This window comes from Phyllostomus hastatus, unplaced genomic scaffold, assembly GCF_019186645.2.
Source record: "Phyllostomus hastatus isolate PE091 unplaced genomic scaffold, TTU_PhHast_1.1 phas_contig_1, whole genome shotgun sequence".
Taxonomy (NCBI): Eukaryota; Metazoa; Chordata; class Mammalia; order Chiroptera; family Phyllostomidae; genus Phyllostomus; species Phyllostomus hastatus.
This window is the reverse complement of record NW_025333498.1, coordinates 27,063,290-27,075,882: the sequence shown is the minus strand read 5'-3', so window position 1 is coordinate 27,075,882 and position 12,593 is coordinate 27,063,290. Positions and strand designations below refer to the sequence as shown.

General features: G+C 35.6%; 1 protein-coding gene across 1 annotated transcript in view; it reads right to left on the bottom strand.

Moving 5' to 3' along the window:
• The window catches only part of KCNH7 (potassium voltage-gated channel subfamily H member 7), a 476,729-nt gene that overhangs the window by 19,624 nt on the left and 444,512 nt on the right, over positions 1 to 12,593 (bottom strand). Inside the window, exons 11-12 of the mRNA XM_045819059.1 lie at positions 10,841 to 11,046; positions 7,316 to 7,409 (exon numbers count right to left, since the gene is read on the bottom strand). Coding sequence (XP_045675015.1) covers positions 7,316 to 7,409; positions 10,841 to 11,046 — 300 coding nt within the window. The remainder of the gene's footprint in view (positions 1 to 7,315; positions 7,410 to 10,840; positions 11,047 to 12,593) is intronic.

Genomic DNA, 12,593 nt, shown 5'->3' with positions numbered 1-12,593 from the left:
ATTGGTAAAAAATATATATGTGTATGTGGGTGTGTATTTGTATCTCATTTGCCATTATGCAGGGTGGGGCAAAGTGGGTCTACAGTTGTGAGAACACAAAGCATACTTTATTCTTGTATTATTATTTATTAATTATTGCATTATTCTCCATAGAAACAACTGTAAATCTACTTTTGCCACATCCTGTACATTCTATTGTATTAATATATTATCTATATTATAAAATATAAAGGACATAAAATTTAAAAGAAATATTTCCATAATCAATGGATCATATTGACACACTCTGAAATACATACAATCAGATCTAACTTTGAAGACTAGTTAGAGACTATTTTCAACATCTTCCAAATGGCTATACCTCATTTATTTCTATACTACCTAATCATGTTATAAATGCTTGTGTGTACTAAACAGGTCATTAAAGATTTGTTTTTATTCTTCACTTTCTGTAACAATACCATTTTCCTTCCATATCAGGCACTATAGAACCTCCTTGGACAATGTCCCTTGTAAAATTAGGAAGGTCCTGGGCACCTACATGCCAGAAGTATAGGAAGGAAAGAGAACTAACTAGAAGACACATTAAAAAAATACAAGATGTCCTTAAATTTAGAACTGAACTGACAGCTCTTTCCTGTTGGGAAATGAGTTTATTTTTCCAGAAGAAATGTGAAGCTCATGAGGACAAACCACTTTGATCAATAAATGCATTTTAAGAGAGAAATGATCTAATATGTTGAGCTTCTGTTTGCTCAAGTCAACTTGCCAGAGGTTCTATTTATATCTATTCTTTTTAAATATGTCTTTTTGAATACAAGTTCCTTAGCACCAAGCAGTAGGAAAGACTGGAATGGCAGTGGGGAGAAATGAGGAATGAAGCCCTAAGAGTTCTAGTGCCTTGTTGAGTAGGTAAGTAGTAAGAGGCAACACAAGACTCAACCTCTGTCTGCCTCCAGTGTCCAGCCTTGCATTCTTCCCTCTGGTTCTTGGTGCTTCTCCTGATTAATTCACAATCAGTGCTCTTGGATGTCTGCCTTCAAGGTATTGTTTTACATGAGCAGTAAACTAAGTCTTAAAATAATCAATGTTTTTCATAAGTTGCTTTTAGTTTATGTAGCCCCACGTCATTTAGTATTAATTATTTTCTGAAAGTTCTCTATTTTTTACACACACACACACACACACACACACACATATATGTTTTTCTCCTGGATATTGATTCTATATCAAGAAGTAGAGAATGGGTGGCCAACTTCAGAGCAACTTTTACACTTCTCTATAGCACCATGGAATCCTGAAGCCTGGAACAGACTATGAGGCTCAGGATAACTGGAGTTAATATGTTTTCATATTAACTTAATAATGCTTACTCACTGAAGTAGCAGGAAACGTTGAAGAACTTCAGGGAGGTAGGCAAATCCCTTACCATCTACACTTTATATAAAATGGTCTTATAGACTAAGTCTGTGATTGTGGGAAAACTTTTCAGAATCAGTAGAACTGTCTAGTTGTATGAGTACAGCGTAAATTGCAACATTCTTTCAGTACCTCACCAGTAATAAAAATATTAGATTATTTAGCCCAAGAATGAGGAAATGAAACAAGGTTAAAAGGAGGTTTAATCTTCAACTGTTTGGCAGACATTATTATATAGACAGCATTGGCAAGCTGTTTTTTACTTCTAGCAATATCGAATAAGAGATTAGCTTCAGGATAAGAAATTTAGATTAAGTCTATAGAAGAACAAATTGGTAGTAATGGCTCTGATTGTGGAAAAAAGTTACTGATATCCAAGGTGGAAGAGGAGTAAGCTGAAGCTACACTAATCTCCTCCTAGGACTATTATGGAATTACAACTAAATTGTAAAGAAATTACCCTAAATAACCAACAGAACACTAACTGGAGAGAAGCCTTATAACCAGAGACAGACAGAAGAAATCACTTCCTTCATCACAATGAGACTGGTAGGAAGTGTGAGGGATGCCCGAGAGGGCTGGCTGGGATACCATAGATGACAGCTGAAATTCTGGAGGGATATTTCAGTGGCCAGGGGGTTCCCCCTGAGAAGTGTGGGGTTTAAACCCCAAGCTGGGCTCCTCAGCCTACAGCACCAGAGCTGGAAATGAACTCAGATAACATCCATATGTGAAAAGCCACAGGGTTTCTGTCTGTGATGGAGAGGCAGCTAGAGACTCAGAGAGCCTCTTAAAGGGCCAATACACAAAATTTTGTTTATAGTCACTTACCCTGGGTGCTGGCAGAGGGAGGGCTGAGTAAACTGGAGACACTTGAGGAGAGCCTGGGGTTGGTGGTTCTTGGGAGAGAACTGAAGGAACAGCCACCAGGATACTTGTGTTGAGTTATTCCCCATCCTGAAGAAGCCATCTTTCCCAGACAGAGCACTCCCCTCCAAGTAGCATCAGCTTGAGGAGAAGCAATAGCCCTGCCTGCAGTAATTACTCTACCCTACCCTGCGGCGCTTGAGCCAGACTGCTGATTACAGCTTACATCTATATGATTGATTAGTTTAACAATTAATGCTGATCTCTGGGGGCTCTAGAAGACTTCAGCTACCCTCCCAGGGCCTGGTGATGATAAAAGCTGGCCTTGGTGAGCATCCTGGTTCTTTCTGCACACAAACAGGTCCAGCAGATGGAGCCACATGCTGTGGCTCACTGATAGCTTGGAGCAGCAACAGGTTGACCAGGGCCAGTCACAAGTAGCACCTGACAAAGTCCTACACCATAGTCTTTGTATATCTTCCCAGTACATAGAAATAAATACAAAAAAGAAGCGAACATGGGAAGGCAAAGAAACAGAACCTAAATGAAAGAACAATAGAATTTTCCAGAAAAAAGCTAGATGAAAAGGCAGCAAGCAATTTATCAGATAGAGAGTTTAGAGGAATGATTATAAGGATATTCAAAAGCATGAAAAAAAGACATAGAAGCCATAGAAAAGGACCAGTCAGAAATAAAGAAAGCAATATCTGAAATAAATATACTGGAAGGAATAAACAGTAGATTATATGAAGCAGAGGATTGAATCAGTGTTTTGGAAGACAAGGTAGAAAAAACACCCAGGCAAAGCAGCAAAAATAAAAAAAAATTAAAAATGAAGAGAGATTAAGAAACATTTTGGATAACATGAAGCATAACTACATCTACATCATGGGAATACCAGAGGAAGAGAGCAAGCAAGGGATCAAGAACCTATCTGAAGAAATAAGGACTAAAAACTTCCCTAATATGGTGTGGAAAAAAACCACACTAGTCTAGGAAACTTAGAGAGACCCAAATAAGTTGGACCCAGAGAGGCCTACCCTGAAACACATCCAAATTAAAATGACAAGGATTAAAGACAAAGAGAGAATACTAAAAGCTTAAAGAGAGAAGCAGGTGGTTACATACAAGAGAGAATCAATTAGACTGTCATCTGATTACTCAAAAGAAATATTATAAGTCAGAAGGGAATGGAGTAAAATATTCAAGGTGATGAAAAGCAAGGACCTACACCCAAGGCTACTTTATCTAGCAAGGCTATTGTTTAATATTGAAAGAGAAATGAGGAGCTTTCCAGACAAGAAACACTAAAGGAGTTTGTTAAAACAAAAGCAGTACTACAACAAATGTTAAATGCTTGCTTGCTTGAAGAAGAAAAGAAGGAGAAGGAGAAGAAGAAGAAGAGAAAGAAGAAAAAAGAAAAAGAAAAAAGATGAAAATAGTCTAACAATACAGTGGCACTAATTACATATCTATCCATAATTACCTTAAATACAAATGGATTAAATGCTCTATCTAATGAAATGACATAGGGTAGCTGAATGGATAAGAAAACAAGACACATATCAGATAGAAAGATACACACAGTCTAAAATGAAAGGGATGGAAATAGATATTGCATACAAATGGAAAGAAAAAAAGGCTGCAGTCGGTAGCAGTACCTATATCCTACAAAACACACTTTAAAACTAAGGCTATAGTAAGAAACAAAGAAGAACACTACATAATGATAAAGGGAACAATCCAACAAGAGGATACAACCCTACATACATTTATGTACCCAACACGGGAGCACCTAAATATGTACAGCAAATCTTAAAGGACAGACTCAGATAGAGAGCAGGATGACAGCTGGGGAGGGGAGATTATGGGGTAGAGGGATTCAGCAAAAAGGAAAAAGGACTGATGGACATGGACAATAGGAGTGATTGCTGGGGGAGGATGGGTAAAAGGGAACTAAATGGTAATGTGAAAAAAATACAATAAAAATAATTGAAAAATTAAAAAATAAAATTAATATGCATTTCCTAAAAAAGAAAAAATATTGAAAGAATAATAAAGGAGAGTACAGAAATAAGTTATCAACTATCTATGGTGGTTTATTATTCCATAATCAGCCAGAAGATTCAATAATTATTCTAATCCAACAAATATTATGTTATTTTTTTTAAGGAATCTATAGTTTGGTAGGAAAAAAAATGGGCAAATATACCTATAACCAAGAGGAAAGTGCCTCAGGAATTCATAAGAGAAAGAAAGACTATACATTTGAAGAAATCAAGAATGAGTGTATTTGAATATATAATTCGAGATTAACATTGACAAAAAATGTAATTTTAGTGGTTGAGAAATTGTGTGCTCTGGTTGTGTATGTGTGTGTCTTTGAGGACAGGGAGGTAAAATCAATTAAGATAACAGTGTTAGTGAACAGCAAGTGGGTTCTCCTGCCTGCCACCACTCTGTAGACAAAATTCTGGAGGCGAAGGTTTGTTGATAAAGGAAAGGAGTCTTTATTCAAAAGCTACACAATTTTGCAATAACAGCTTTCTACATACATTAGTTACGGCTTTAATCACTTAGGGCTGTCAGTTAAGACTAAAATCTTTAACACCTGAGTTACCCTACTATTCCCCCTGTTAGTTTTTAATTATCTTATTTCTATAGGATTAATTTATAAAATACAAAATGACACAACTTTTGAAGAATGTCAGGCCTCTACCTCAGAGCTTATCCCCTTTAGAACACCCAACAAAGAATAGCCCTGTCACCCTCTGCCAGGCAGAGGCTGTGCCTGAGTTCCTTCTCATCCAAACTACCGCCCATTGAGAAACACAGGCAGCTGCAGCGGGAACATCCAGACATTCTTGAGGAAGAAGAGCAGGAGAATCAGTCCCTGCCTTCTTTTTATTTTAAATCCTTCTGTCCCATAATTTTATGCAGTCCGGAGGCATTCAGCTTCTCAGCCAATCACATCCTAGACTGTTTACCATTGCCTGGGCTCCTCCTTCCTCCTCCCCAGTGATCTGATCACATCTGTCTGTATTGATAATACAGGCAAAAACACAGAAACAATTTACATTGATGAGAGGGCAGTTTAGTTCACTTAAAATATAGAGCAGTTGAAGCAAGTAGATGAGCTCTCCTAAGGAGAGAATTCAGAAAGAAGAAGGATGAGAAAAAACTTGGATTAAGAAGGTAAAAGGAGGAGAATCAAAAGGAAGATGTGTGCATTTTGTTTTTTTGAATTCATTCATTGTTTCAACAAATATTTGTTGAACACTTGTGATGTGGCAAATACTGAAAGATGAATAAATATTTACCACCTTCATGGGGCTTATAATCTAAAGGCAGAATATACCTATGAAATAATGCAAATAAATATAGAATACAATTGGAATGCTACAAAAAAGAAGTTGATCATAGAAGGCCAGGTTAAGTAGTGATAGAAAGGGTGGTAGTAGATCAAATTGAAGAGGTAGCTATAGACCACCTTATTAAGATTTTAGGACATGGAAAGACCTTAAAGGGCTTTAAATATGTGGGTGACATAAACATAAATGCATTTAGAAAAAATGTTACCATTTTTCCAGCAAGGAGAATTGATCAAACAGAAGCAAGGCGAATTAGCATGCTATTTCAGTATTCCAAGTAACAGATTATGGTAACTTGGCTCAGAGTTGTGGCTATGAAAATGGAAAGAAGTATACCAAAAATGACCTAATTTGATGACTAAATGGAGATGTATTGGAGGTAATAACAATAAGACTTATTGCCAGAGTTGATGGAGAGGTTGAGAGCCTAGGTAGATATCTGGCTTGTGCAACTGATTTATGATGGTGCTATTTAGCAACCTAGCAACTGGTGGAGAGGCAGGTTTCCAGGGAGATGTCATGAGTTCAGCTTACAAAATCTTTAGTTTAAGCTGCTTTTGAGATTTCAAGTTTATGGTGTAATAGACAGAAGTATGAGACAAAGTTTAGATGGTCTGGGATTAAGAGGTAATTATGTACATTCCCTATGTAAGAATATAATAAAAATGTAGGCATACATAAAATGACCCAAGGAAAGAGTATGATATAGAGTATGAAGAGAAGAGGGCCTACGGCCATGCCTTGAGAAACTCTAATAACTAATGGACCAGTTTAGAAGATAATAATCCTATAGTCATAGTCAGGGAGTTATTGCAAATAGGAGGCAAGTAGGAAGAGTGCAGTGCCACAGATGCCAAGAGCAGAATATACAAGAAGAAAGGACTTGGTTTACTGACAGGCCAAATAAGGTGAAGACTAGAGTGTCTGTTGGATCAGCATGGGGCAAGAGTGGACGCTCCTTAAGGAAAGCCTCCTCCCATCTGGCCAGGCACAATTAGATGTAGCCTCATTTGGGTTCCCAGTGAGGTGTGCTTAACCTGGTTACAGCACCTACTACTTCTATTTGAAATGATAGAGCGTGGGTCATGTCTCTTCCTACAGAGGGCAAGGCCTGTTTTACACAATTTGTTTCTCAGAAATGGGGTAGGTCTTTAAAAATGTGAAGTGTTAAATGTATATTTATTGTATATATGAGTAGAACATAAAGAATAGTTAAAAGTCCAGAAGAACCTAGAGAGGACAGGAGTGGCAAATGTCTCAGAGGATTTGGGGATAAACAGAACCAGCAAATATCATCATTCATGTGTGTGAGAGAATTGAGCTCTTGGCCCACAAGGAGAATCTTCCCTCCAGATCACCCAGTTCAGAACTCTGAGGCAGAGCTAGTCCATTGTTATTAATTGGCTTCTTTAAAAACAAAACCAATCTATTTCTTCATCTGTGATGTCCTTGTAGACATCAGATGTCTTTGCTGAATGACATCACTGAAAGCTGTCAGTTAGAAACCATATCATTAGCTATGAAAAGAAGCAAAGGATTTGGCTTTCTAAAACCCAAATAAAATTTCCCTTTGAAATCAGAAGTATAATGAGAAATTAAGTAAGAAGAGCTAATAACCACATGCTCTACATTTCAACTTTATAAATAGAATGAATTACCTGTGTCTCCTTCACTATCAAATGATAATTTCCTTCTTTGTAGTTTGTCTCCTTCAGAGTCATTCATAGACTGTGATCGTAGCAGGAGGTCTGCCTTTGGTAATAGAACATGAAGATAAAATGGAAAGTTATTCAATTTGAACATAATGCATGATCAGTAAACTCTTTACTATTTCATATAATTTCAACCACTTGAGAATTATTAGATTGCAGGAAAACAGCTAAGATGCTTTGCTTATTGATTGTCTCTAAATTATAAAGTAAATTGATAGAATAATTCTGATAGTTTCACCATCTGAAGGGAAATTATAGTTTTAGAAGTTATTCATCAGAAATGTTTGGGAATGATGTTGACAATATTTAGAGACAACATGTTTCTTCAAGTGAAATGTATTTTATGTAACTTGGGAAAGTTAAAATAAAAAAATAATAATTTTAAGAACTTTGCAGAATATGTATTACTTCAGAGAAAAATGTGAACTAATTATAATTAGCTATGATGTTTAAATTACATGGTAATGATTGGAAGGTGGTGCATTTACACAATGGAATACTACTCTGCTGTAAAAAAAGAAGGAAATCTTACCCTTTGTGGCAGCATGGATGGACCTGGAGAGTATTATGCTAAGTGAAATAAGCCAGTCAGAGAAAGACAAATACCATACGATTTCACTTATATGTGGAATATAATGAACAAAATAAACTAACAAACAAAACAGAAACAGACTCATAGATACAGAGAATAGACTGGCTGCTCTCAGCATGGAGGGGTGCTGGGGAGCTGGGTAAAAATGTAAAGTAAGCACATAAACCCCCCTAAATCTCATAGGTATAGACAACAAGATGGTGATTACCAGAGGAAAGGGAGATGGGGGAGGTAGAAGAGGGTAAAGGGGGGATAAGTGATGATAGAGACTTGACTAGGGGTGGTGAACACACAGTACTATAAACAGATGTTTTATAGAATTATACACTAGAAATCTATATAATTTTATTAACCAATGTCACCCCAATACATTCAATAAAATACACAAAAAATAAAATAAAGTTCACACCAATTAATATAATGCTGAATTTAATAGACCCTATGCTTTGAACTGTTTATTTTTCTCCCAGTTTCTCCTCCCTTACCCCTCATGTTCACTTTGTAAAACACCAGTCTTATAAATATAAAGGTAAGCTCCCAAATACGTAAAGAAAAAGGAAGCTCTTGTTTTCTTTGCTTGGTCACTGACTAGACTTTTTATGTAAAGAAATAACCTGTGCTAGATGTTTGTTGTCTTCAAGGCAAACTCAGAATAAGTTTGGTAACATTAAACTGGGATTCGATAAAGTGCTGAAGTAAAACCATTATTAAAACATGCTAATGATAATTTGAACATCTTGCCACCTAAATATTTTTTAACTTTTCAGAGTTTTGTAAAGAATTAGCTGAGCTCAGGTGGTGCTTCACATACCTTAGTGACCTTAAAAGTAAAACTAAAAATTTTTGTGCAGCAAAGGAAATGATCAACAAAATGAAAAGACAACATACTGAATGGGAAAGGGAAAATATATTTGTTAATGATACATTCTATAAGAGGTTAATAGCCACAATTAATAAAGAACTCATACAACTCAACATAAAACATTTAAACAATTGAGAATGGGCAGAAGGCCTGAAAGACATTTCTTCAAGGGACATACAAATGACCAAGAGACATATGGAAAGATGCCCAGTGTCACTAATTATCACAGAAATGCAAATTAACACCACAATAAGACATTATCTCACATTTTTCAGAGTGGCTATCATCAATAAATCAGTAAACAACAAATATTGATGAGAATATGAAGAAAATAGGACACTAATGCACAGTTGGGATTGCAAATTGATGCAGTCACTATGGAAAACAGTATGAAGATTCTTCAAAAAACTAAAAATAGAAGTACCACATAACCCAGCAGTTATACTTCTGGATATATGTTTGGAGAAATCCCAAACACTAATTCAAAAAGATATATGCACCCCTATGTTCACTATAGAGTTATTTGCAGTAGGCAAGATATAGAAGCAACTCAAGTGCCCATCCATGTACAAATAGACAAAGAAGTGGGGCTATATATACACAATGGAGTATTACTCAGCCATAAAAAAGAATAAAATCTTACTTTGCAATAACATGGATGGAGCTAGAGGGTATTATGCTAGTGAAATCAGTCAGTCAGAGAAAGATAAATATCATATGATTTCATTTATATGTGGAATCTAAAGAACAAAATAAACCAAGTAGAAACAGACTCATAGACACAGAAAACAAACTGAGGGTTGCTAGATAAGAGGCGGGTTGGTGTAGTTAAAATGATGCAGGGATTAAGGAATGCAAAGTAGTCACAGGGATGTAAAGTATAGCGTAGCAAATATAGTCAATAATATTGTAATAACTGTATACAGTGCCAGGTAGGTACTAGGATTAGTAGGAGGATCATTTGATAAATTGTATAAAGGTCTAATCATTATACTGTATACCTGAAACTAATACAAAGTAGTACCGAATGCAAACTGTAATTAAAAAGAAAAGAAACTTTGTATTTAAGTTTATCTTTAAGTTTTTCACAATGCCCAGGAATGACTGTACATCTAGGAGAATTAAGTTTACCACCTTTTACCTAACTATGGACTTGAGCATCTGTTTTTCCAGAGAGTATATAGTTAGCATTAAAATACATGGACAAGTTTCAAAAATCCAACAGTTCATATCTGACAATAAAAAACTATTTAGAATTGGAGTTGGGATTATAGGATTTTGTGGGGGAAGAGGATGGAGGAATAACTAGTGATAAATAGTGGGCTGCAGCATAGGTTCTCTATTCTTAAAATAGTGGTAGATCATAAGGACATATTTTCATAGTGGAGGGGAGTGAGGAATATAAGGGCTATACTCTCAAAACTCATTCTAGGTGAAATTGTATGTAGAATCATTTAGCATATTTTTATTATGCTATATGTTATTGGTTATGTGGTACTAGTTTTAACTCAGGTATAAGTCTGATTACTTTTTACCTTTGTGATTTGGAAATTGTGTTAAATATGGACTTAAACTAGAGTAAGTTTAATTATTTTATTATTATTAAAAATACATTGCTAACCAATAAAGGATAGCTAAAAGAATATTTTCATCTCTGTATAACATACACTTGTTTAGGGGATTTTCAATAGTCTAGAATCACCAATTTCTTACAAATAGTTGGCACACCCAATATAAACCGAGGCTATTTAAAACCAAGTATGTCACCTCAGAGTTCTTAAAAGGTCAAACTTAACTGACCTACTTAAAGTTATGTAATATATTTCAAAGAAATTAGACTGAATTAATTCCCTATAATTTAAAAATTTCAATATTAAGTTGTTTTTTTCTTCCAGATATTCAGAGTTGGTAAAATTTTGCTACAGTATTTTGCTTGACATTTCAGGGGTATTTGGGCAGTCTGAGAATCAAATAAAATGTCAAAAGTACAAGAAATAAGAAAATGGTTAACATATACCTTTGCACTCTCATGCCTTAGGTTGAAAGTCAGCTCCAGGTTTGTGAGAAAGTGATCGGAAAACTCGGGGTACATATCCAGAACCTCCAACAAGTCTTCTCTCTGGATCTTGTGTAAGTCACAATATGTGAGAGCTCTCACATCTGCATTAGACTTTCCGGGTTTGGCATAAAGATGAACCATTTCTCCAAATATATCATTTTTCCCTTAAAACAAGAAAAAAGAAAAGGAAATAAAGAAATCTGAATTTAATATTTTGTTTTCCCTAAAAGTAGATGAGAACACTGACTGACTTCTGAACTATAGATTTCTAATGTAAACCCTATGGCCAGCAGACTCTTGAGCAGCAGAATACCTCAGTCATGTTTGTTTGTTGAATGGGGTCCACCTCTTAGTGCACTGGTCCCAATATAATCCCCACTATTTTCTTGTTTTGCTTTTTTGGCTAAACAACTGGAATGCAGCAAACATGGCTTTAGTTGGCTATGCCCCACACTGCTAAAAATTCTTCTTGCCATATAGTAGGTATGGTCTAATTTTGTCAATCTGGAAATGTGAGAAAGGCTGAGGTGAGTCAGATTCATGAACTTTCTGTCTCAGGATGGTCTCTGCAGGAAACGCTGAGCGTGGGTCTCTGGTGCAACACTTTCAACACTTAGAGGACAAGGGGTACACTCTGAACATACCCTGTTTCCTTTTCTAAGCACTATTGGATTTGCCTTTAATGAATTTGTCCAATTGCTTAATAAATCTAGTTATATTTTCTGAACATACACAGGCATGCTTTGTACCACATGGCCTTGATTCTGAAGTGTGTCCTAGCATTCTTGCCAAGCATGGAGTTATTTCAGTGTCTGGATTCTGATAGGCCTTCTCCATCCCCTCTGCCTGGCCATACACTACCTGCGTTGCCAGGCCCTGTTGAATGGTGAGGATGATAGTGACAATAACAACAACAAATGCTCATTGAAGACTGAGTAGGTGCCAGGCACTGTGTCACATGTTTAGGTACATTATTTCATTTAGTATCCAAAATAATCTTATGAAGAAATTACTAATTATTATCTGAAAGGATTAAAGAGTTGAACTGCTTAAGTCAAGGTCACCTTAGTTGGAGGAGAGAGTAACCACGATTAAATCCGATGTATTCTGACTCCAGGCAAAATCTTTACATACATCTTATGTTTAATTTTCCCCCAATATTTCTCCTGAATGTGATGGCCACTTCGATTTTTCTGTCTCTGAATGTCAAAACATTTAAAAATTGTACCTGTGAAATATGTACTTAGTAACTACCAATAGATTACTGATTATATAACTTTTAAAGATCCTCAATGGCAGTATAAAATAGTACTTTCTTACATATATCCTGAAGCTTCTTTTCATATTTGGAAAAAAATTCACTGGATCTGTTAATTTTATTTTGTTAGACAAGTTCATATATACCTAACCATGCAAACTATAAGACTTTGAAATAATAAAGTTCTAACTAATCAAAAAATGCTGTAATGCTTTTATCTTAAATGTGAATTTTGGGGGGAGAAATTGGATACCATATCTTCATAATAAAGACTGATATTAGAACAAATATATAACTTTAAATGAATTCTTACATTTAAAAAATAGAATTAATAATCATAATTTGTGAGGATTTCAGTTGTGGATTTAAATGAAACAGACAAAAGAGAATCTCTTTAAGTTTTTTACAATTTTGGTAAGTCAGTATAGGTGTTATCAAAGAAAATCCTGAATT